This window comes from Nipponia nippon, unplaced genomic scaffold, assembly GCF_047370975.1.
Source record: "Nipponia nippon isolate SJK-2023a ecotype South Korea unplaced genomic scaffold, ASM4737097v1 scaffold_10, whole genome shotgun sequence".
NCBI lineage: Eukaryota > Metazoa > Chordata > Aves > Pelecaniformes > Threskiornithidae > Nipponia > Nipponia nippon.
This window is the reverse complement of record NW_028262291.1, coordinates 17,212,576-17,236,313: the sequence shown is the minus strand read 5'-3', so window position 1 is coordinate 17,236,313 and position 23,738 is coordinate 17,212,576. Positions and strand designations below refer to the sequence as shown.

The window sequence follows — 23,738 nt, the reverse complement described above, 5'->3', positions numbered from 1 at the left end:
TTCTTTCATTGAACTACTCCTCTCGTGGTAACAGCATTTGTTTTGTTTAACTGCAGTAACAAGTCCCAGTGAAATCCCTGTGGGTGCGTAGTTTAGTAAAATGGAAATGATCCAAAGAATGTCAAGCATTCACTTTACACCTACTGAAGGCTTTCTGTTCAGCACTGCTTCTCTTTGGTTCAGGTGGGTTGGGGGATTTTTTTTTTTTTTTAGGAACTATTTCTCAAACCCAGAATACGTTTGTATCCAAGAGATGCAAATATCCCTACAGAAGAGGAGAGGCTCCTATCAGTAATTCAAAAACGTGGTCCCACAGGGGGATGTGTGCGATGAGGACAGCTGTGCTGACAGGCCAGAGATGTGCTGACTTGCTGAAGCATTCAAAGGGAGATTTAGGCAGGAAATTAGCAGACGTGTCTGCACAGCATTAGGAGCAAAGGCTTTCAAGGTGCATACGGGACTTTGCGTAGCCAGGCAGGCATTATTAGCGGCTGGACATTCTTTCACAGGCAGAGACCAGGGGGACCCCCTCGCACCGAGGTTTACGCTGCATGTGGCACGGGTCAGACTTCCTCAGAAAGGAGTGACCAGGATGACTTCCTTCAAAAGGGCACCTGATCTGGATTGATAATGTTGACATTCTTCAAGGATGATTCCTCAAGGATGAAGAATCCTTTGGTTTTCTGGAGACTTTTGCTAATAATGAAATCACTCTCACCCTTTATTATTTGTGATCTACTTCTCGAATGTCAGCTGCCGGATGCCGGCTCTTATCCTGTCTGTTCATGTCAAGAGAGTTGTGGTTCTCTCCATGGAACTATCTATTCTCTGTTGTCAAGTTACCTCCTTAACATAAAGGCTTTCTAAGTCCAAGACAAGTCTGTACATTTACATGTACAACAGTGAAAATCTTTTCTTTCTATTTTGAGGAAGTTGCTACAATTAGAAGACATGGACAATTTGAGCCAGAGTGGTATCAAAATGCTATTGCTGTTCTAACTTACAGCCTATGTCTGAGATTCTTGAAGGCCTTTTCCTGTAGCTTTTCCTCTAAAAAGCATGGCCTGAGACCTGTTTACTTGTAAAATGCTATAAAATACAAAACCGAGTTCAAACACACAAATAATTTTGCAGATAGACTGCCACTGAAAGTTGTGTGTAGTTTTATTTCAACATATCAAGCACAAACAGGTTTCCCCTAACTGGGGAATATGACGAGGAATGTACTTAAAAATCTGGAAACATTTACATTGAAAGATAGCCCAGACTGGCACCACCACTAAGTATTTTAAGGCTGTATATATAGCAGTACTTACCACTTGGAACTACTTCAGGCCAGAAAAGAAAGGCTTAGTATTGTCCGCAGTCTACAGAAAATATTGCAAATCTTTAAAAAATGGTGTAAAATAGGAAGACTATTAACAGAGTTGAACAATGCAGTGGCAAAACCCTTCCTCCTTCCTAACCTTTGACAATAAACGTGCTTACAACCGAACACACGTACACCTATATCGCTCCCGTCCTTCTCACCTATCCTGGGGCAGTGGATTCCTCTCTACAATGCTAGTGTGTGATATTATAAAACAGCCATATAGCAAATAATAACAATAATAATAAGTGACCAGGTTTTACGAACAGGCATGTCTGACGTTACACTCGATGGGCCTGGTCCAGGACACCAGTCAGCTCCGTAACCAAACGAAGAGCTTTCACTGAATACTTCCCATTTCCTAAAGGGAAGGCTCTAGGAAGTTGTGCATATTTACAGTTCCCGTGGAATGGAAAATAAAACACATCCTGAGGTCCCATTCTGCGTGTGCTGACAAAACAGATCATGACTTAATATCCCGGGGGTGGATTTTTTGGACCAAGTGCGCTCCCTCCCATAATTAAAGGCAGCTGGACAGGCACCATGGACATCAGTTCTTTACAGCTCCCCAGCTGCACTCCCTCACTTGTAGAGCTATGAACCAGGCTGACTTGACCTTTCCAAAATGCTGGGGTGTTTACCATTTTGGGGGTACCAATACTGCCGGGTAATTATTAATTGCATCAGAAAATGACAAGACATAGAAAACAAATTGCACAATTAAAGCTACATTTGGCTTCAGCATTAAGGCCCATACAGGTTAAGAGGTCCTTGAAGATGTACATGTAAAAGGCAAAAATGACATAATCTGCAGGAACAAAGTTTTGCAGGTTCCTAGGTCCCTTTTTAACCTCGTTTCTCAACTTTCTTCCACCTCTGCCGCGTTGGTTCTAAAGTGCTTTGGTGCCTCGCTGGGCTCCTTGCGCGAGTGGCCCCCTCCTGCAGCCAGTAATCATTATTGCTGCCAAACGTAGTGATTTTATTTGAAGACATAATTAATGAATAGTTGACATGTAAGAAAGATGCAGAGGAGAAACCAACAGCGAGAGTCCAGGAGGAAGCTTTCAGAAGAGACCTTCCTGTGGAAGGACTTTTTGTTCAGAGCACTGAGGTTTCTGGAAAAGAAAGCCGTATGTTTATTTGGGTGTCGCAGGGAGGCGTGCATTCACACGTATGCCCGTACCCAGAGCTTCCACACTGTACTTCAGAGATACCCTCACGGATACAGCACTGTGTCCTGCAGACTTTACCTCCCCTCTTTTTAACAGAAAGATGAGTACTTCTGGCTGCTGCTGGATCAGGCAGAGCATGCTGGTTGGCATGACAAGGTGTAAGGGCACAAACCCCAGGAAATCTCTTCATCCAGCACCCACTCACAAACCTATGCCCTGATCTTCCCAAATACAAGAACTGGCCCCGGACAACCCCAAGAGCAGCAGAGAAAAGCTAAAGCCATGTCACCGATGGCTCCGGCATCCAGAAATGGTGGGCCTCATGCGTGATCCCACCCCATCAAAGCCTCAGGAGGGCTGGATAATACTCCTCATGCAGACGGGGAATCAGCAGGGCTCCCTGGAGCAGATGTAGCAGCTAATACCTCCCCTGCCCTCCCCACAGGAGTCTGCAGTGCAAAGCCCTTTGCCAGCAGTAGGTTAAGCAGGTGTGCTCACTGCTTACCTCAGACAGCAACTAGCATTCTATACAAAAAGTGGGAATTTAGTGCTTTTCACCCATGGAGCCCAGTTTTCAGACCACACGCCTGCATCTCTGCAGCAAACTGAGAAAATTCATAACATACTTGATGAGAAGGGAGATCCCACGCCTTCTTGCCTAGCAGAGATTTATTTATAGCCAGGACCTGGCCCAGTCCCTCCCAACTTCTGCAGCTGTTTTGCAGTTGCGAATGCCAGGAGATGCTTAACATGCTGAGGTGACACTTTTTGCCCCATAAAGGGAGTCTTAAGAGGAAGAGATTTCCTCACTGTTTCAAGTAGGGGGTGGCTTTGCCTTTCCAATGTTTTAATAGGTTACCTATTGAAACAGTTGTTAACTGCACCCCTGCAGCTGATAAGGACGCTCCAAAGGCCGCTGCAGGAGGAGTTAATGCCACAGGTTATTTTTAGCCCATTGAGATCACTGATTTGATGAGAGAAAATGGTTACCTGTGTATGTCCTGTTGGGCCCTCTGTAGGGATAAGACGGCTGAATGAATTTCCTTCAGGTGATTCATTTCTTTCCCGCACTGAGCGCACAGGCTTTCAAACCCTGCAGCAAAGTATTGAAGGACATTATGTTTTGCATCACCATCTCTGGTGGTGGTGATGAAACACAAACCAGGTTCACCCAGCAAGTGGATGGCTGTGATCAAATTGTCACTGCTGGGGGGACACTCTCAGGAGGAAACCTGGGGAGAAGGAGACAGGGGACATAATCTTCCACCCCAAAGACACAGGTCGATGGAACGGGTCCTGTGACACTGGCCTGGGGCTCCTTCTTGGCTCTCAGGAAACAATTTTTGCAGCATCCTCCCCGGCTGAGGGGAGGGGAATGGAGTGCTCACACCTGCCTCCATCTCTGAAACATTCGAGGTCACTTCCAAAAAAGGCTGAGAAAAGGGAATGAGAAACGAAGCCCGTTTCCTAGCTGTCGACTGGAATGTCAGTGTATTTTTCCAACATGTTCATGCCAGCTTGTACCTATTAGAATTTCAGTGTATATTTCCAACATGTTTGTGCCAGGAGTTGGGAAGCCCTTGTTAGCATGGATAGCATAAAGCAGATAGAGAGCTAGAAGTACATATGGAGAATAGAAAAGCAGAACATTCTCTGTGTTTGCCTGTAGGCTATGGACCCATGGCATTAACTGGGCCAGGAAATGTCCCAGGGCTGGCTGAAGGAATAAGGTACTGAGGGAAGAACATTAAAGCCTGACCCAGTGATACCCAAATACTTGCCATCATCATCTGAGAGCTCCTGCACCGACTCTGGTGTTGAACAGCTGCTCTCTGTATTCTGGCTGTGGTTGGACGGCTGATCGCTGGTTTTGCGGCGCCTGCAGTCTTTGGCAGACCTCTGGATAAAACAGGGATTAAAGGAGACTCGGTCACTGTCAAATTGAAGACTCTTGTGTTTGCCTTTAAACAAAATAATTCGGGGTGCTGGGGAATATCTGTGAGACTGCAAAGTTTGATTGCTTTCTCAGCAACTCTGAGTAGTTGGACTCCTGGCAGCTACTTAAGGATATTACACACATGCCCCGTACAGAAGCATTTCCTCAAATGGTAACATCCATAAGACACTCATCCAAATTATTCTTGTTGTAGCTTTAACAGACACATACTAGTGATGAACTTTGTAGTTCTTTTGCTGACTTGCGTACCCAGCAACCAGATACATAAGAGAAGGGATCAAAAGAAGAAAAATTTAGAATCAAATTTCCTGGGGAAGACTTTTCAGAAGGTGCCTGAAGGATTTGAATATCACAGAACTTTTATGCTTAATTTCTTGATGCACTTTGGAAAGTTTCTCCCTACCTCTCAGATGGGTAAACCAAACACATTGATTCAAACTTCTCACTGAAGGGTCTGAAAAGCAGTTATGAACCTCAACTTTTCCATTGTTTCAGAGACATTCAGATCTGGGGTATTATAAAAGAAAAGTCTATGTACATAATAAGATATGAGTTCTTCAGTGTAATACGGGTTATATCTATCTAGTTCAGCAGTTCTACCTTTACAAAGCATTTTACGAATTACATATATTACTCCAAAGATGAATGCAATGAAATAAGAAAGTATCATCTCTGTTTAAGGGAAAGGATGGAGAGAGGTTTCTTGTCTTGCCTAAGAGGAAGTAAGTCATAAAGGCAGATGGCAAAGACTGAAATTGAAGTTGCAGGATCTCAGTCGTGTACTCCAAAACCTTGCTCACACCCTCACTATGGGAAGTTTTCTGCTTTGGAAACACTGAACAGTGAAGTTCAGCTCAGTCATGTGCAAAACCCAGTAAAAGGGTCACTGTCACTAACACTGGGCGGAAGAAAAATGCCAAAATGGATAGGATATGTCAACCAAGAATTATAATTATTTGGAGTTAATGATGGTATAATATTGCAGGTCTAGAATCGTAAGCTATATTTACCCAAAACAAACCTTCCAGGCTATGCTGTGCTTACATGAAAATGCTGCAGAAAAGGGCTGTGTATCTAAACAATCATAATGAATATTAAATTCCCCAAAGCAGGCTTTTTACCTTGTGCCGTGTCATTTGATTGTTTATGCATGTTGTTTTGTGGTTTGACATCCTTGTGGATAAGTGTCTTTCCATGGTCTGAAGTATCCCATTCTTCTCAAATTGGGCAATGTCGTTCAAAGGATCCCAAGGTCTTAAACTTTTGAGACCAAAGGAAAACACATCAGAAAAGCAAGAATGCCACACCAGGTGTGTTAAGAGCAATACACTAATTCCACACGCATCAGGGCAGGCATTCATCCCTGACAGTAACCAGAGTTTCCACGGATGCAGTGTGAGGGGTAACAGATACTTCCCTCTACATTCACAGTTCCTAGCAATAAATGAGGGGGGTTCAGTCTCCAGAGGCTTCACCCTTCTTGCCAGGGGTGGAGAGCACAGCTGTCAACTCTGCTCGCACAGTGCAGAAAATCTCTGTTAAATGATTCCACACTTGATTGCAGCAATAGGGATTTGTACCAATGACATAGATTTTCCATTGCCAAGCCCTCATTTCCAGCTATTCCCAATAAGTATCAGGAGTATGTATTCTAATAATGACACGGAGCTCAGAAAGAGCAAGCCCAGGGCATAATTTGGGGGAACGGCAGGACCCGAATTACAGATCTGTAACCTTGCTTGCATCCCTGGGGACTCAAGCAGCGAGGTCTGTTCATAACCCCCAGCCCCACCACTCACTCCTCGTATTTGTAGCGCCATTCATTAGTTGTGGCGTCGTGCCGGAAGAGCAGCGGTTTCCATTCTGTGCCGTTCTCTCTCCGCTCCCGGGCAGCATTCCTCTGCTCCTCTTCCAGCACAAATTTTTCCTGCGTCGCCTTGTGTTGATCGCCTTTGTTTATTGCACTGGTAACGTGCTGCCAAAGCCTAGAAATAAGCAGGGAAGCAAGTTAAACCACCTTAAAACCAACAATGCATTTTGCCAGCTGGAACCTCAGAGCAGATACATTTCTGGTCTATTGATACTCCAGAGGAACTGTAACAGGACTGCCCAGCCTCAGTTTTGGCTTGTATATTAAAGGAACGTTATGAGAATGGCAACACTGAATGCTGTATACAATGATTTACTGAAGAACAGGGGAACTTTCCCGTAGATAACATCACATACAATATTCACTAAAAACTTCAGTGCTGTCTGTGCAAGCTGTAAGATAGTTATGCTCAGTTCACTGAGGTTAGCGGCCTCTTTAGAGGTGATTGATGTGTAATGGAGAATCTGTTATCTTCTTCACCCTTTCAATCATTTATGTTTAGGAGCCTTTGTGTTAATGTCTATCCCTGAAACAAAGGCTTTGTATTTAAACTTTAGAAGCATTGGAAAATGAATTCATGTGCACAGCTTGCAGCTGCACATGCAATGTTGTACTTCTACACAGGATTAGCAACCAGATCTGTAGGAAACTGATTAAATCTGCAAGAAACAGACATGTCCTTGCGCTCACAAACTGCAAGCACGAACACAGGCTTTCATTTGCACTTGCTTTCAGCTGCCAAAAGATACATGATCTGTTATATGATGTCTCACTGAGCCTCTGCCCAGAGGAGGGGATCTGCCTTTTACGAGAGAAAAATCATTACCTTTTTTTTTTTAATATAGCCAAACTGTGATAGGCCTCTGCACAGTTCCTCTAATTGGAGCACTCTAATCTTCATTTCAGATTGGAAATACTTCTGAGATTAGCAGCTGGCCCTCCCAAAATATTACCAAGTGGTTTAGTGGTTAGAATAGGCACTGGAGATCCAGGCTGTTCCAGTATTCCCAGCTCCACAAAACACCAGTCCTCCATTTAGAAGCTGAATATATTACTGCACTTAATTTAGAGCTTGCTGTGAAGCTCTTAATTTAAAAGGAATGATATACTGATGCTTTCAGTATATTTCTGTCACCATACGTTAACACAGTGCTTCCAAAACAGCAGCTTCTTAGGTAATTAACTGAAGGCAGAGGAACACTTTCCGGTCCTTTTTGACACGTCACTCCCATTGTCCTGTGTATGAGTCTCTTCTCCCAGAAACAAAGGAAGGAAACTCAATTCAAACTCAAAGTGATGGGGGTGGGGGAGGGAGGAGTGAAAATAACGGCCAGAGAAAACACTGCAGTGGCGTAAAGAGTCAGTCCTAAGGAATGCGGTGGTGTAAAGAGCGAGTCCTCTAATTCTAAGAACCTCAGAGGGACACGCACAAAATTGTGTGACAAGGGCAAATTACTCCATCAAGGGCTGCATGTGTCAGACAATGAGACCCTCCATGGTGAGCTGCATAATGGCACAAGCTTCAGAGACTCTCCAGCATTTGTGAAAATAGGTGATTTTCAGCACTGCAGGAAAGACTAAGCAATTCAGGCAGAACATAACCTGGATTAGATGGTAATTTATTCATGCAACTGTCAGCATACAACTGGAGCTCGGTGGAATGTCTGTTAGGGATCTCTAGAATTTTTCCTTTTGCCTCCTTCCCCTGGATGCATATATCATTATTAATCTCTGACGTAGCAAAGGGAGTCAGCTCTGGCAGTACCCTGGTAAACAAAGAAATGGAGATTCTTTGTCCGCAAGACCGAGATTTCTCTTCTCCTTTAAAAGAATCTTCTTCAGAAGATTAATAGAGAAATGTGCTGCAGTCTGCTCTGCTCTGTGACAATGGCAATTGCACGACTGTAAGTTACAAATACAGACTTTATTGCCCATAATGTCCACTGCTGCCCAGAACAAACTAAACGTTCATGTGTTTTTATTTTCATGCAATCTCCTTCCTTACCCATAAAAAAGGGGAATCTGGTTTGGGGTGTTAGCTGGTACTGGCTAATCACATTGGTGAGGTGGCAGGAGTAGTTGGTTTGGAGCCAGCGCCACATGATGTTGCTCTAGCTGTTCTTGCTCAAGAACTGGCTCGGGGATGCTCATTGCATCAGGTAGTCATTCCTTCCATTTCCTAAGTCATGTGCCAGGACTATATTTTTAGGTAATCTAGATTACCCTAAAAAACCTGGTGCATACTTCATTGGAGATCTCAGCTGAGATTATGAGGCAGGGTTAAACATCTGTTTAATTACATTCTCTCATAAAATCCTGTTATGTGGTTCAAACTACTGCTCTGCCTATGCCAGGACTTTCCACATGATTCCTGCATCTAGTTTAAGAGCCTGTGGTTGAAACAACCCTTTTTAACAAGACATCCAACCTCAGATTGACATCTTGCCCTTCCATAAAATGTTCCAGCAGTTACAGAGACTCCGTTCATGATCTCTGGAGTTCAGGGAGAGTTGTTATTTTAGCAGATAAAATGTAGCCTCCACTATTTCTCAGCCCAGTTCCCTGGTTATTTCAGAGCTATACTTCACTGAAATACTCCAGAGTTAATAGACTGGAAAAAAACAGATAAATGGCTGGGTAATATGTGCAGGCAAAGCGGGTCACTGCCGTTCCAGGACTGTGCGGAGGAACTGGAGTCTTGTGATCAGAGCCCTGCTTCCAGCGGGGAAAGCGGCAGCAAGACGTTCCCAGAGCTCCTTACCTCTCCGACTCAAAGTCCGTCTGCTCCTCAAACAGCACAATATGGCGCTTCAGTCTCTGCCTTCGTACTTCACTGGTCGGGTTCCAGAACATTTCCGCATTCCCGTTTTTCAACTCATTTATATGCACTTCCCCATCCTGAGAAGGAAAATTAAGTGAAAAGGTTAATGACAATCAGAAACACAAGGCAGAAAATAATCCTGACAAATGGAAGCTGCTTCCGGATGATGATCAGGGATAGGGCTTGGTTAGAAGGCTTCTTTCCTCCTCTATCCCGTTAAATCTCACTGAACACTTCCTGAAAGTTTCTAACATGAATGAGGCGAGGCATTCCCAGAAACACTGCCTGAATTAATCACAGAAGAATTAGAAAGGGACCCGGTCCCCTTTGTTAGTCTTGTCTCCAGGCAAGGGTACCCACAGGGGCCCTAAGATGCTCTTCTTTCCCCACTCTTCCTCCCAGGTACCACCCAGCACATATAAACAAGATCCCTAGCTTCCTTTCCAGTCTTTCTTCTATTCCTCAATGCTGAAATCTCACACAGAGCCTACTGAAATACCATCCTCTCTAGACAGCAGAGCGAAGCTGAGATACTATTTCACTTTTTTTTTTTCCAGTTTAGACAGGTTTTTCTATTATTGCTCCTGAATTTCATTTAGCACTTCAAAATGCCAGGGGTCTTTCATCCTTATTCCTTGTCAATTTACTTGGCAACCAACTATTAAGCAGCACTTCTCTGATCTGAGGCTGGCTAGACAATATTGCTGTGTCCCTGCTTAACTAAGCTGCTTCCCAGCCTTGCTCACAGGTGCAGCAATGCCACGGAGCCAGACGGGGTAGTTTACAGAGCATGTAGTGAACAGCACGACGCTGACTGCAAGTGGAATGAATCAGATGAATACAGCTGCTCAACAGCATGTGCACTGGTGCCATTCAGCTGCCTGGACATGGTACGAGTATCATGCAAACCTTATTTAGTTCATGGCTATTGGCTTTGCCTGTCGCTGCCTAGTTTCTTTGCGTCCCAGCGGCTGCATTTCTTCCCCTGCCATGGTCCCTTGATGCATGTCTCCAAGTCCACTTCCCACATCTTCAGATGTGAAACTCCTTCAGCCCTGAGGGCCTCTCATCCCCCCTCAAAGTCTCCCTCAGGAATTCCTCTGCCGTGTCCTGAGGTGTCAGTTCCAGGCCAGATCTCAGGTCCCCAAAAGCCCCCCAGCTGTGGATGGGAGGAGGCAGGCAGGCATTATCAAACATCACTACGTGCATTTCTAAGGGGCGTATATACAAGCCCTCAGCGGCTGCTTTGATCCTGGGGCTGAGAAGCATTGGGATTTGCTTCCCTTCTTCATTCAGGTGGGTCTTCAGGTCCTGAAGCAGAGAATTAGTCTTTCAGCTGCGAGCGTTTCTGTCAGGAAACCGGATGGTGCCAGAGAAAAGCCTGCAGAGCTCAGGAGAGCAGGCCAATACTCTCAGCGGGGAGGGAGGAGAACAAACAACGTCCCTACCGCTGCACAGCAGCTACTCTATTCACAGCATGCAACAGCAAACAGCGGCTTATGGAGCCACCCTTTCAAAGCCATTTAACTTCTTTTATACATAATTCTAATTTTGTGCACCACAAACAACCAGCACAAAGAACAAGGGAGGAATAAATTATTTTCAGGCTGATAAAACCCAAACACAGAAGGCTGGCAGCTGAGCAGCACGCAACCATGTGGCTCGGTGCCCCAGGAGAGCCACTCGATTACATGCTCTCGTGGATGGTGTTCACAGGACCCACCGCAGACAAGGTACTCCACTGTTCAGCACAACTCACAATTGCCAAGGCTCACCCCGCAGGAAAGGGAGCTCAGAATGGAAAAGCTACCCAGGCACAGGGAGCAAATCTCCTTGTATACACCTAGAAAGGACAAATATCCCAATTTCAAAACGGTCATTAGCATTTTATGTAAAAAGACGGATTGCCTGAGGGGAACGCTATGCTGTGGTTAGGACCTCACTATAGAATGGGCTTTATCCAGGCACATTTCACCTGACTTACTTTAAATACTTCCTTTTAGGATGAGACAAATCTTATCTCAGGAATGAAAATTTCTATGGACTGGAAAGGGAGTGTAGGTCAGCTATAACGAAGATGTAGATGTCTAACTGTAGCTGAGATAATAACTAAGTGTCCAGCCCAAAGCCAGGGCTCACAGCTTTTGTCTCAGTTACCAGGAGTTCCCAACCAAAACTCTAGTCTACATCCTTCATCGTGCAACCTTATTCTTGCTGGATTTTGGCCTAAGGATGCCTTCGAGTGATTCACTTGTGGATACTAGGTGTGCAAAGGTGCTAGCTGCTCTGCTGACTATTCTGAGCTGCCCATACAGACAGACCCTCACAGAATCTGCCTCTTCGTCCTTCATCTCATGAACAGAGGAATAACCATCTTCTATCGCAAAGGTGTGCTGTGAAAATAATGAATTTAAAACCCCATGAAGTTCTTCCCTGATACTGCCATAGCTGGGGAAGTATTAAACACAAGACAAAAGGAAGCCTTATGATTTTCACAATCACACATAAGACACACTACGTCCCCTGCCATCAGCGCTTGTCCTAAGCCTGGGACTCTAAACACAGAGCCACTGGCTTCGATGGAAACACACCTCACCGGTCCCAGCTTTGGCCCAGGCTCTGGGAGTGCAAGTGTTACTCACACTGCAGGTGGATGGGACTACGGAAGCGTAAATGACCTTGAGAGGTATAGCCGGGAAAGCTCTGCTCGCCTGCGCTCCCTGGGGATGGCACGAAGAGGCAGGACACGGCCCTCCACAGCCCCTGCTCCAAGGCAGGGAGCCTGCCAAGGGCTGCCAGTCCTCCCACGCACCCTGCTGCCATGCGCGCTTTAACTGTCAGCAACTTCGATTATCGTATGTTACCCAGTGTCCATTGAGACTTGCTAACACTTCTTCTCCTGATTTAATCTTCCCAGAGATTTGATTAATGCTTGCGCTGCCACCGAAGAAAGGCTGTCAGGGGAGAATAGAAATAGAAAATATGATCAGTCTAGCAAAAACTGGAAGGCATCCAAACACAGTGATGCGGCAGGAGGGAAAGCAGGTGCAACCTGCTTGATTTCCACTATTTCTGGGGAAAGGCAGAATGAATTCTAACACGGATTTTGACTGTCGAGCATTGTGCCCTCCTCCTTTTGTTTGCAATACCAAAATCACTGCAGGAACTGCAGGAAGGGAGATAAGCCTTCAGGTGCATTAACATCCAGCAGTGCAAGGCCTTGCCTTCATTGCAAATACATTTATTGTCAGCTAGACATCAGGATAAGTGTACGGGGGCAAGTCCTTCCCACTGTCCAGAATCACATTACAGTTTGCACCCTTATACTTGCAGCCTTGTCAAAAGAAAAGGAGCAGCACTAATGCAGTTGGTGACGTTTCCTGCTTATGGGACAGCAACAGCAGTGTGGCACACTCCAGTGTGAAGAAGCTCGCATCAGCAGCAAACAAAAAAAGAAAAAGGGTATTTCCAGAGTCAAGGAAAAGATTCTCAGAACAATGGAAAATTCCCCTCACCTCCTGCCTGTCAAACACAGGAAACAGCAATGATAGAGTGACCAGCTCTTCCATTCATACCACACAACTTTTCTTCAGACATTTTAGCAGCTACTTTCCAATAACGTTTGTGCAAAGGAACTTTTTTTTTTATAACAATATAAACCCAAGTTTCCCACAACTCCCATGGAAAAAGAAATCACAAGTATCTCAAGAATCAGTGTATGCAATCCAGCAGAGAATTGGTACATATACAAATTAATAACAAAGTTCTGGGGTTTACCTTTAATGTCTCACAATTCTACTAAAAAAGGTGGCTAAGAAATATTCAAAGCAGAGCACATAATTGAGCCACAGGGACCTGTCTGAGTCATGTTTGGACTATACGTATTGTTTTCAAGCCAGAAAAGAAGGGTCTGCATTTTAAGCTCTGAAGTGTTTGTAAGTTTGAGATGACACTGACCGAAGTCAGGGCAACACTCCATTGGCCTCAGCACAGTACGTCAGGCCTATAGGAAGAACAGGCTTTAAAGACAAGTATATGCAAATGTCAAGGAAGTACATGGGGCAACAGTTCACTTTGTAAGAGCAAATAAAGACAGAAAGTTATTATTGCCCCCAGAAAAATGCACTCTGCAAAAGACTCTCCTAACTCAAGTAATCTCTCACATTTATGTTGGCTAGGGCTGCAACTCTAAAATCCTGCAGGCTCTCAGTTCTCTATCTTTCATTTGATGCCCAGGCAAGAAATTTTTTGTTGGAACAGAAGAGAAATGGATGCTCCTTAAAAAGCAAGTTAACTGTCCAAGGAAAGTTACAGGTCATCACTTTCCCTCCCAGACTTCAACACGTATAACTACAGGAATGCTCAAACATGTCTCCATTTTATCTGCATACCATAAATTTGTATCACCAGGCTTTCTAGGGGAGGGAATAGTTACATGAACAAGTCAGTACAAAGCAATGACAGTGTGATAGCCACTCAAAATTATCTGCCTGAAAATGGGCTCTTACCCTACCGTACAGTTCATTATAATAACTGCAAGGTAAGAATATGTATGTGATGGCTCCTGGAGAGCTATACTGAAGATCCGCACCCTAACTTGCCTCAAAGTAGTCTGTACACCTCGCTGCATTTTGCAAGCAAAAATAACTATACTGTCCTAAACAGAAGCCACACTGTCATTGCCCAACATTCAGAACAGAGTTTGGCCGGTGGCCAGCTGGCTGGCAGTGAACAAGTCATGTGTAAAACTCAGGCTTCCGGGGTTCAAATCGAGTTGCACTAGGCAAAACTGACTGCAGGATGATGCCTCCTCTCCGGGTAGGCCACCCTGTGGCGCATGCATACATTGCTGGTACATAAACGATCTGGTGTGTATGGTCAAACCTTGCCTGAAGCGCAGGGGCAAGCCTGAGACCCATTCAAAATGGGGGCCACAATGTCTCTTACCTTTAGCTTGAATTCCAGTTCTGCCCTATGGTTAGTTTTCTCACAGTCGATGGTAACTTTCCCTCCAAGCTCCATTGTCATGGTACCATATAAAAGTCCTGAAAGGGAAAAAAGAGACTTAAGAGAGGCCTCAATGGAAGCGATCTGCTTTCTCAACTCAAACTGGCTCTCGATGACACGCTGTGAAATTTGCTGCTTGACTTAAAGTTTTGAAAAGACAGAAACCAAAGTTTCTAGGAAATGGCTCTTTACTATAAGCATGAAGAATCCTTCCCTCAGTCCATATTCCCTATTTACTACACCAGCTAGGAAACAGCTCGACTCACAGGTGCTGATAGTACATCTGTGGCAAGCTGAAAGCAGGAAAGGAAAAATGAGGAAAGTTGTGCCCAGCAACTTCATTTATACCAGTACTTAAACAGACCCAGTTGCTTCTCACAGGGTGGATGGGGCAGAGAGGAGCTGTAACGGGATTCAGCAGAATCTGGGAGACTAGCAGTCACGTAGGGGACTCCTTTTAACACATGCTTACCATTTTCTGAAAAGGTCATTTGCAGAAAAAGAAAAATTGGCAAGAAAAAGATTTATGCACAGGAATAGTTCACAGAGGGCACGATTTACAGAAGTTACTGTTTTCAGGTAGCTAGACCCTCCATAAATATTAACTTAGAGGTCAACATGCCAAAATAAAAAATATTCAAAAACCAAAATTGGATAAAACTGCTGCAGGAGTGATTTTATCACTGTGGTTGAAATGCCACCGACACTTAGCATCCTAAGGAGAAATGCAAAGTTACGGCGGTGAATCAGCAGCCATCTCCTGGCCTCAGTGCACATTCAGCTCAAGAGAGCAAAGCCACACAGTAACAGGTATCAGCCTCACTGAGGCAGCTCAGACATTGAGGAATATCACGATTAGAGTAACAAAGAAATCAGAAGAGAAGTCAGGAATTTCCTTTATTCTCAGAAAGCCAGAAAATATATTAAACAATTTCAGTGTTAACATAAGAAAAACTCTTTATCTTCAGAAGCTCAGAAATGTACTCTTATTCTTTCCACCTTCACTTTATCTGCAGTGCATATACGTAGTATTTTTTTGTTTCTACATGGTGTTAAAACTAACTTAGATGGGCCTCATTCTGTCCTCAGCTCTGCACAGACAAATCAAAAAGACTTCAGTGAGGATTACCAGTCTTCTGCTGAGCGCTATGGCTCACGTGTGGAGCAACTGCTCCCTGGAATTAACCAGTCCCTGTGGTGCCAAGTATTTGAGAGAGAAAAAGAGAGCCAGTGCAAAGTTATTCAGTAAGATATCATTATATTATTCTCTTTGTTTGCTTCCTATTTGAACAGTCATAACTTACCTTTACAGTGGGCGTATGGCATAGTAATTATATAATCTTCCCCCCTGTTTAGAAACATAAGCTTTGCGTTCCCATCCAACAGTGCAGAAAGTGAGTTACCTAGAATTTGAAAGAACAAATACATACATATTAAAAAGCGCATGTTATACTTGGTCACTCATCCTACTTTAGAAAAACATTTCCGTTTAAATGTAGGTCACGAATGAAAGAAGAGATATGAAATGCTAATAATTCAGGACCCTGCAAATCATTTACTGTTGGAGGCAGGCAGTTCTAATAAACTCTCTGATGTACGGCTCATATTTGCTCTGGCATTTAGCCCCTGTTGCAGAAAGGGCAGTAGATTAAATAAGTCATTAGTGGGATGCAGAAAGCAGTTCCAATGCTTAGAAGTTTTTCAGGTCCTGTTCTCACAACTTTTCTGATTGTGTATGGTCCCAAATAACAAATAAAATTGCCAGAAGGACAGCAATGACTATTTACAAGTGTTTCGGCAAATACATTTACCAGAGGACAGTACTTGAGAGGTGTTTGTCTAAACAAAAAAACTATTTCAAATAGCAACACTGTTTCAGAGCCTGCAGTTGTGCTGTCTCCATTGAGATTAAAAGATCTGAGGATATTCTGAAACTCGAGGGTTGAACTCTCAGAAATCTGGGAGCTACTAAATGGTTACATTTATACAGGGACTTCTGCAAAAGTCAGTTGGATGATCAGATAGCTATAAAATGATGCATCCGTGAGCATATGCAAAGTAGTCTGACAACCAATTGCCCCTACACTCTTATGAACCTTTGGTTTCTGAAAACCACATTTTTAAAGCTGTCAATTTTTCTGTCTGCCTTTTTTTTTAATAACAGCGTGAACTCCCACTGAAATGGTGGAAATGGGGAAAACCCAGGAGAGCCAAGACAAGGAATGAGGGTGTCCTGGTGGTACATCTCTTAAGCATTTCTTGGTTCTTAACTCTCAACACACTCAGGAGTGATTGAAAAACAAACCAAAACCGACGCCACAATGTTACCTGGAAGATGCCTAGGCTTAATGCCTTACCATAAAATTTGGACCTAGCTAGAATGCTGCCAGTAATGCAGAATCCGTCCTTCCTATTGCTGACATGAAAAGCTGACACTGGCGGATGATGGGAGACCTAGAAGAAAAACAGGCACAGGTCATTTACAGCAGCCTTCACAGGCTAAGCAGAGCAGTGGGTGCACACATGCTGTAGGGAAAGTGCAAGACGGAGGCCGCAGGACTGAGCAGAGTCCTGTAAGCCCTATATGTACCATTAACCTCAATGTTAAAGGAGGGAACATTATATGTGAGACCATTCTATATGAGAACACTGTATATGTAAACTTTCTCCCCCACCCTGTATTTTCTTGTTCTTGTGCATTTGAGATCAATTTAGGCCAACACTGTCAGATTTTTAACACAATAAATAACAGTGCAGAACTTTTTGGCAGCATCTGAGTAACCTCCATAAAATGGATGCAGTGGCTGAAATAAAATAAAACAAAACAAAAATTCTCTGATTAAATAGGAAAAACATGTATGTGAAACAGGGAGTCCGCATGGTCCTCAGATCCCTTATTAACAGTGTAAATCTCAAACTAAATTTTGTCAGGCCAGTTGACTTGTGAGCTCTGCCCTTCATTTATCCTCAAAGACATAGGGATAAGCCCTCAATTTACTCCTATTAAAATCAGTATAGAAAGTTTAGAAATAAAGGAAGGTAGGATTTCGTTATGTGTTTTATGCCCCTTTTGACAGAGGCAACACAAACCACTTTTTATTAACAATAAGAAAACAGTAGGGCAGAATCCCGTGGAAAAGGTCTTTATTGAAGAGGCTAATGTTATATTTGGAAGACCTGCTTTTATAGTCTTGAGTGCCCACAAAAGCTCACATAATCTCTGTAAATCTAAAAAGAAAAAAGATCAGCAGCTAGTTTACCCCATGTCCCACTCTGGATGTTTACACAAAACTCCAACTTCCTCTCCTAGGGTGAGAAGAGCAGCGTGTTCCTATGCACAGAGGTGCAAGCAGGCTGCCGTTTGCAACACCTGAGCATCCAAACAAAGCAACTCACCTGTTCTGCTATGTAAAATGTGTGACTGTTTGTCTGAGGGTGAAACCAACAGCAGCGAAACGTCTCTCCCAGAATAGGGTTGTATGGCTTTTTTATTCCCTGAAAAACAAAGCAATCAAAACCTGCTACAAATGAAGATTTGCAATCCAACTCTACAGAGATGGCCACAGAACAACATAATAATTTTCTCCCTGATGTTGTAAGCTAAGTCAATCACAGGAATCAAAACTGAAGAACTGGTTACATATATCCTCCTAATCTAATCTTTTAATCTGAGCCACGGATTCATCTGCTATTCACACCAACTTAATCTTCGATACTGCCTGATCAAAGCTTTACAAGATGATCAAACTTTATTATTTCTGCTACTATATGCAGCAGGTGCATAGTGATGTGGAAATATGGCTCTATAGTACTAATAGGCCTGAAAAGAGAAAGGAGACCTGCCTTCAGCAGAGGGAAAATCTTGCATCCGAGGATATGTTACTTGTTGATGGCTAATTTTGCCTTCTAACTGTCCACTCCAAAGGCTCTGAGGTTGATCAACACTATTTTCCACTCCATATCTACTCTGAAACCAAATTCAACTTCAGTTTTAAAAGTAATGGTCAAAGTCTTCTGAACTATAGAAGAGGTAAAGTGTCAAAGGAAACGCAATAAAGAAATACACAACCATAGCAGAAGATTTCAATGTCCGTTACAACCCCAGCTTCATGCATTCTTTTACCTTTGGCTTCTTATAGAAGCCGGACAAGTACCACCTCAAAACTTGCTTCATTCGACTGTATGGATCATCTTCAAGGACAGCCCTGCAGGACAGAACATAAAATGCTCTTTATATTGTTCACACATCACATTCATTTCATACCAGTATAATAACATTAATTTCAATAGTATTTCCCCAGCACTAAAGAGAAGCAACTTCTGTGCTGCTGCCAGTGAAAAAAGGTGTCTGCCAACAGAAATAATTCTTTTTTAGTAATGTACATCATACAACAAACATATAAACTCTTAAAAAGCGGCACCCCTTGCCCTGCATTCCTGCAAAAAGCCTAAGAAAATTTCTGCAGTGTATCAGGTTTGATTGGACATCCAAGTATGTTAATGTGGGACTGCCACTCACACTAGCATTTAGTTACAGCTAATAGTCCAGTGTGAGTCATAAAAACAATAATACTTACGCCACCAAAATCAAAGACAACCCTATTTTTCTCTCTTTTTCTTTGTTTCCCTCTTCCATAGAAGATCTTTAAAGCTGATGTGCTACATGGCCTCTTTCAGTACTTTGAGATTTCATACAATTATTTAGGTTGGAAAGGACTTCTCAAGGTCACCTCGTTCAACCCCTCCTCGCTCAAAGATGAAGTGGAAAGTAAACATAAACAATAGAGTTCCTGGTATTTCCAACCATTTAGTCAGATTTGAAAATCAACTTGGGTAAGTTCTTGCAAAATCCATTTAGAAGGATCATCCGTACCACAAAGAGGTTTATTTAACAAAACCTCCAAACCTTTTGAAGTTTTCTTAGATCTCAGCACTGAGGAGAACCATTTCCTTAACTTCAGATGTTACAAATACCACAAACAAGGCTTGAAAATACCATGATTCTAAAATTACCCAGAGGCAGTGGAATAAACATGAGTAACTAGTGTTGCCATTTGAATATTGCACACACTGGTTTTAAAATACACCAGGCATATCTTGTTGAGAATGCTGGTCCTATCTGCAAGCGTAACATTTTCTATTTTCTACTCTGCTGCTCCCAGCAGGTCTCTCTCATCAATGGTGTTAAAAGATGTTTCTTATTTGTTTATCAACCAACATAATTATATTGCTTTGGGGGGAAGAAGTGCTTGACAATTCTGTTTGCTCTCTGCCCTATTCCCCTCTGTACACGAGTACACCAGAAGGTGGCACAGCTCTGTTGCAAGATGCTCAAAGGCATGCGCTGAATCTCCATCAGTTCCAGCCAACGCTGGCAAACATGTGCATGCGCAAAGGTAGTTTTGTCTGGAGTTTAACTGTTTTCCTTGCTTCCTTGCCCCTCACTGGCAGCAGTCCATCTTTAAAAGGTCACTGCAGCTGGCGCCTGGCTTGATTTACATTGAATTCAGCGACCTGGGTATTATTTGGGAGCCTTTCAAGCATACAAATGCACCCCAGCCAGCACCAAGCTAGCACTGTAACAAATTTTCACAAATATAAGAAAAGTGCCCACGTCAGGCACGCTCTGCGTGTTTCTTACTGGGAAAGCAGGTCAGCATGGTAGTAGTAATCAGAGAGTTTGTTAAGGAACGAGCGTGGCTCCAGGATGAAGGTGGGCAGCACTACACGTGACAGGTCCATGCCGGGCCGCAGCTGCTTCAGCAGGATCCACATCAGGCTCTTGTTCTCCTCAGAGACCGTTTCTGTTTGAGACGATTCACCTGTCTACAACGGGAAAAGGAAAGTTCAGGGCAGAAACAGGAAAACCATTTCTTGCGGATACATTTACCTGGAGGGTCCAAGCTCACCCAGGCATACCTGGCCCTGGCACAAGGGTGAATGCTCAGCTACACCACTGCAAAGAGACATCAGCTCTGTCTCAGGAGGAGCGAATCCCCAAAGCGCTAAAGTGAGTGGTACAGAAAGCCCTGGGCCTCTGCGCGAGCTGGCACGAGGCAGGGAGCACACCTCTGCTGTGCTCCTTCCTCAGCCGCTGCCTCCACACACCTCAGGACTGCGATGGGCCAACCTGGACCAACGTTAACCAAGGGGACTCTGCACTGCAGTCCCTCGGGAGGTGTGGACATGCCCAAGGCTGTTACAGCATCACTGCAGCCTGGTGGGATGCATACAAGAAGCTCCCCTCAGTCCCATTCTTAGCAAATGAGACTGTAAGATTTACTATTATATGTGTAGAAAAATTTAGCAGATAAATGAGTAATCAACAAAGAATGGAAGTAGTCCTCCAAGTTCAAAATAAGACAAACTGGTAGTGTAGGTATGGTAAAGGCCTCGCTGCCAGGCAACGTGCACAAAAACTACAGCACCCCCCAACGCTGCTCAGCGCCCTTTGCAGCAGAAGTGCAGGTAACAGTAAAAAAGCCAGGGATTATGTTGTGATTTCAGCTGTAACTGTGTAGTTCCTCTGCATTCAGTGGGGCTACATGAGGTTTAACATGGGGGAATGGGCCTTACGAGCCACTGGAGAAAGAAAATGAAACTAAATTTTCAAACATGAATGTCATTTTAATGCATCCTAGGCATCACAATTTAACAATGAAAGAGAATACTTGGGCTTTCTACTGTTTTTAGGCAAGAGATTTCTATGAGAAAAAGGGCACAGATCCATTTCTAGAATGGACTTTGGTTTGGGAGAGGACACACAGCATATCCCAACAGGATTTGCAGATGGTGTAAATCACTGAACACTCATTTTCACCACCTGAGCATTCCCAGTATCACCTTTTTGGCTCCCAATCAGCCCTTTTACTAGTCATGCAGAAACACTAAGTCCAGCTTGCAGGCTGAGGGGAATTTCAGATTGAGGAAGAACAAAGCTCTTTTCATTTCATTGCTTTTCCATTATCATACCATTCCTCTTGTGACAGTCTGATGCAATAAACAGCTTGAACCTCCAAGAAGAAATGGAAACCGCTAAAGAACGTAATACCATAGCGTCAGCTAGGGCTTACAATACATATGGGTCTGTCAGAACTTTGATTATTTATCCAGGTTCTCAAGTGTGCGTGTATTGGCAACATAAATTAATGCCATGCTGAAATTGCTGTATAAAGTGTTACTCAGAATGAATCGCTGCAAAAGGGATGGATGAAAAGGGAAGGAGAAGAAGGTGCAGGAGGATGAGAACAACTTCAAGTCATTTCTGGTTTGCTTTCCCCTAAAATACATCATCCTCAACAACCCTTTTTATAACTTGTTAAAACTAAAAGCTTGGAAAAAAAAGATTTATAGTTACCAATCTACCTACTGAGAAGGTGTCTTTTTTATTTTCTAGACCAACTTTTGCAACCTCAAAGTCCTTCTGACACCGGTCTCTACCTTCACATTCCTACTGCAAGCAAGGCAAAGCTGGAACATCAGATGCACAAGCACGCACCTTTCAAACGCATACAGATGCACATACATACGTGCACACCTTTCAAATGAGCTTTCAAAGCCAAGCTGAAAATTTAAGAGTGATAATTTGCATCTGTGACTTTTGTCCTGCCAAATCTGAACTGCACACACAGACTGAGGGGCGGCAGTTTCAAGTTTCAGACGACAGTTGATGTTATTATTTGGCATGTGTTTACCTTGATACATCTCCGCTCATTGCTGATAGCAAACTACGTCATTGCATACAACCTGCTTTTCCTTATGTTACTGTCACCAGTGGGATAAGACTCAACAACCAGTCCTATCTGTGCGTCCCAGGTGACAACAGCCCCACCCCTTGGCCAACAACAGAAATCTAATAAAACACTTCGCCAAGGCTACATGGCAACTTTTTTGAAAGCCCACTGCCTCTGCCTGAGCAGCCACACTATGGTAAGCCTTATTTTACGCTACACAAAGTGTCACTCTGCAGCAGAAATTTAGTCCTTTCCATTTGGTTTGTACTGCACTTCTTTTATTTTACTGTAAAACTGCAGAGATCTCTCCCACTCTTGCACACCCACATACACACATCAGTGCTGCCTGTAAGGCTCATTCAAACACCAAAGCATCAGCCTGCCCTAACAACATTTCTAGGACAAGTTTGTCGCGTGGCAAAAAGTCATTTCAGAATAAGCAGCTGATAGAAATTAAGCTTGCCTTCATTTTGCTGTTGCTTAGTCTCTTTTCCCAAGTAACAAGTGATAGGACGAGAGGAAATGGCCTCAAGTTGCTCCAGGGGAGGTTTAGGTTGGATATTAGGAAAAATTTCTTCACCAAAAGGGCAGTCAGGCACTGGACCAGGCTGCCCAGGGAAGTGGTTGAGTCCCCATCCCTGGAGGTATTTAAAAGACGGGTAGACGTGGTGCTTAGGGACATGGTTTGGTGGTGGACTTGGCAGTGCTAGGTTAACGGTTGGACTTGATGATCTTAAGGGTCTTTTCCAACCTTAATGATTCTATGATTCTACGATTCTAAGAAAGAAACAGCTTTCTAGCAAAGTGGTTTTCTTTGAAGCACCAACAAGACTTCAGCTTCCGTGTTCAAAGCAATAGGCAAGGGAGTGCTCAGAGCCCTCGTGGCGCTGGAGCAGAGCTCCTCCGCTGCCTGCCCGGACTGATTCTCACCCAAGACACTTGGCTCCCCCAGCTCTTTACCACTGCCTTCCTCAGAGGTGTCACAGTGACATCCAGCTAACAAAGGCTCTTATATGGAACAGAAACACATCCTCCTGCTGTTAAATGACATGAGAAATGGCTTTCCTACAAGAAACTGTCATTTAGGAATCAAGTGGTTCAAATGCTCCATTAGGACACACAAAAAGGATGTTCCATGCATAATGAAAAAGGGAAAGTATCATATTTTGTATCACGCAAGGACTGAGCATCCTAATTGGCCAGGACACATGCCCAGAATAATAATTCCCCCTCCTGCTGGCTCCACAAAGCACTGTGCCAATTCTATGCGGCTCTTTAATGCAGTAACTGGTTAAAGCAATCGCTGATGCTGGAAACACGCCAAAGCACAGTAGCAGAGCTGCTGTTCATAATGCATAATTATTAGAGCACATGATAATTCAACATAATTTAGCAGAAACCTGTGCATTGCTTTATCTGTAAAACACTGGAACTCAAAAAGCTGGTTCTTAACTGCCATGCATCTAAAAGGCTGAGTGACAAATACTATGAACAGAGGTATTTAACAGAAACAGGCAGTGATTAAAATAAATTTTTTCTTTTACCTCCCCAAATTCCTCATAGATCTGTTCAATATAAGTCGTCCCTTTCCTTCCCAGAGAGACTTCTCCATGGATTTCTGACTGATCGCTCTCGCTTTCATTTGTCTTCCGGCTGTTCTCATGCGTTTCGTTCTCTGACTCTTCTACGTTGTCTCTCTCGGATTTGTCCGAAAAAGCATCATTTTCCAAATGGTGGTGGTTCTCCAGGGCTGATTCATTCAAACTGCAACACACCGTTCATTACTTGCTTCAATTTGATTTACAAAGC

General features: G+C 43.6%; 1 protein-coding gene across 8 annotated transcripts in view; it reads right to left on the bottom strand.

The window, feature by feature from the left end:
* Positions 1-1,146: 1,146 nt before the first annotated feature.
* The window catches only part of OSBPL5 (oxysterol binding protein like 5), a 182,328-nt gene continuing 159,736 nt past the window's right edge, over positions 1,147-23,738 (bottom strand). For all 8 annotated transcript variants that reach the window (XM_087745732.1, XM_087745730.1, XM_087745731.1 and 5 more), the window contains 14 exons: positions 23,474-23,693; positions 19,838-20,022; positions 18,320-18,401; positions 17,593-17,691; positions 16,554-16,650; positions 15,501-15,599; positions 14,137-14,234; positions 12,054-12,143; positions 9,130-9,266; positions 6,298-6,483; positions 5,620-5,758; positions 4,323-4,440; positions 3,532-3,634; positions 1,147-2,484 (listed from right to left, as the gene is read on the bottom strand). In XM_087745732.1, the coding sequence (XP_087601858.1) occupies positions 2,349-2,484; positions 3,532-3,634; positions 4,323-4,440; positions 5,620-5,758; positions 6,298-6,483; positions 9,130-9,266; positions 12,054-12,143; positions 14,137-14,234; positions 15,501-15,599; positions 16,554-16,650; positions 17,593-17,691; positions 18,320-18,401; positions 19,838-20,022; positions 23,474-23,693 (1,789 nt within the window). In that variant the 3' untranslated portion in view covers positions 1,147-2,348. The remainder of the gene's footprint in view (positions 2,485-3,531; positions 3,635-4,322; positions 4,441-5,619; positions 5,759-6,297; positions 6,484-9,129; positions 9,267-12,053; positions 12,144-14,136; positions 14,235-15,500; positions 15,600-16,553; positions 16,651-17,592; positions 17,692-18,319; positions 18,402-19,837; positions 20,023-23,473; positions 23,694-23,738) is intronic.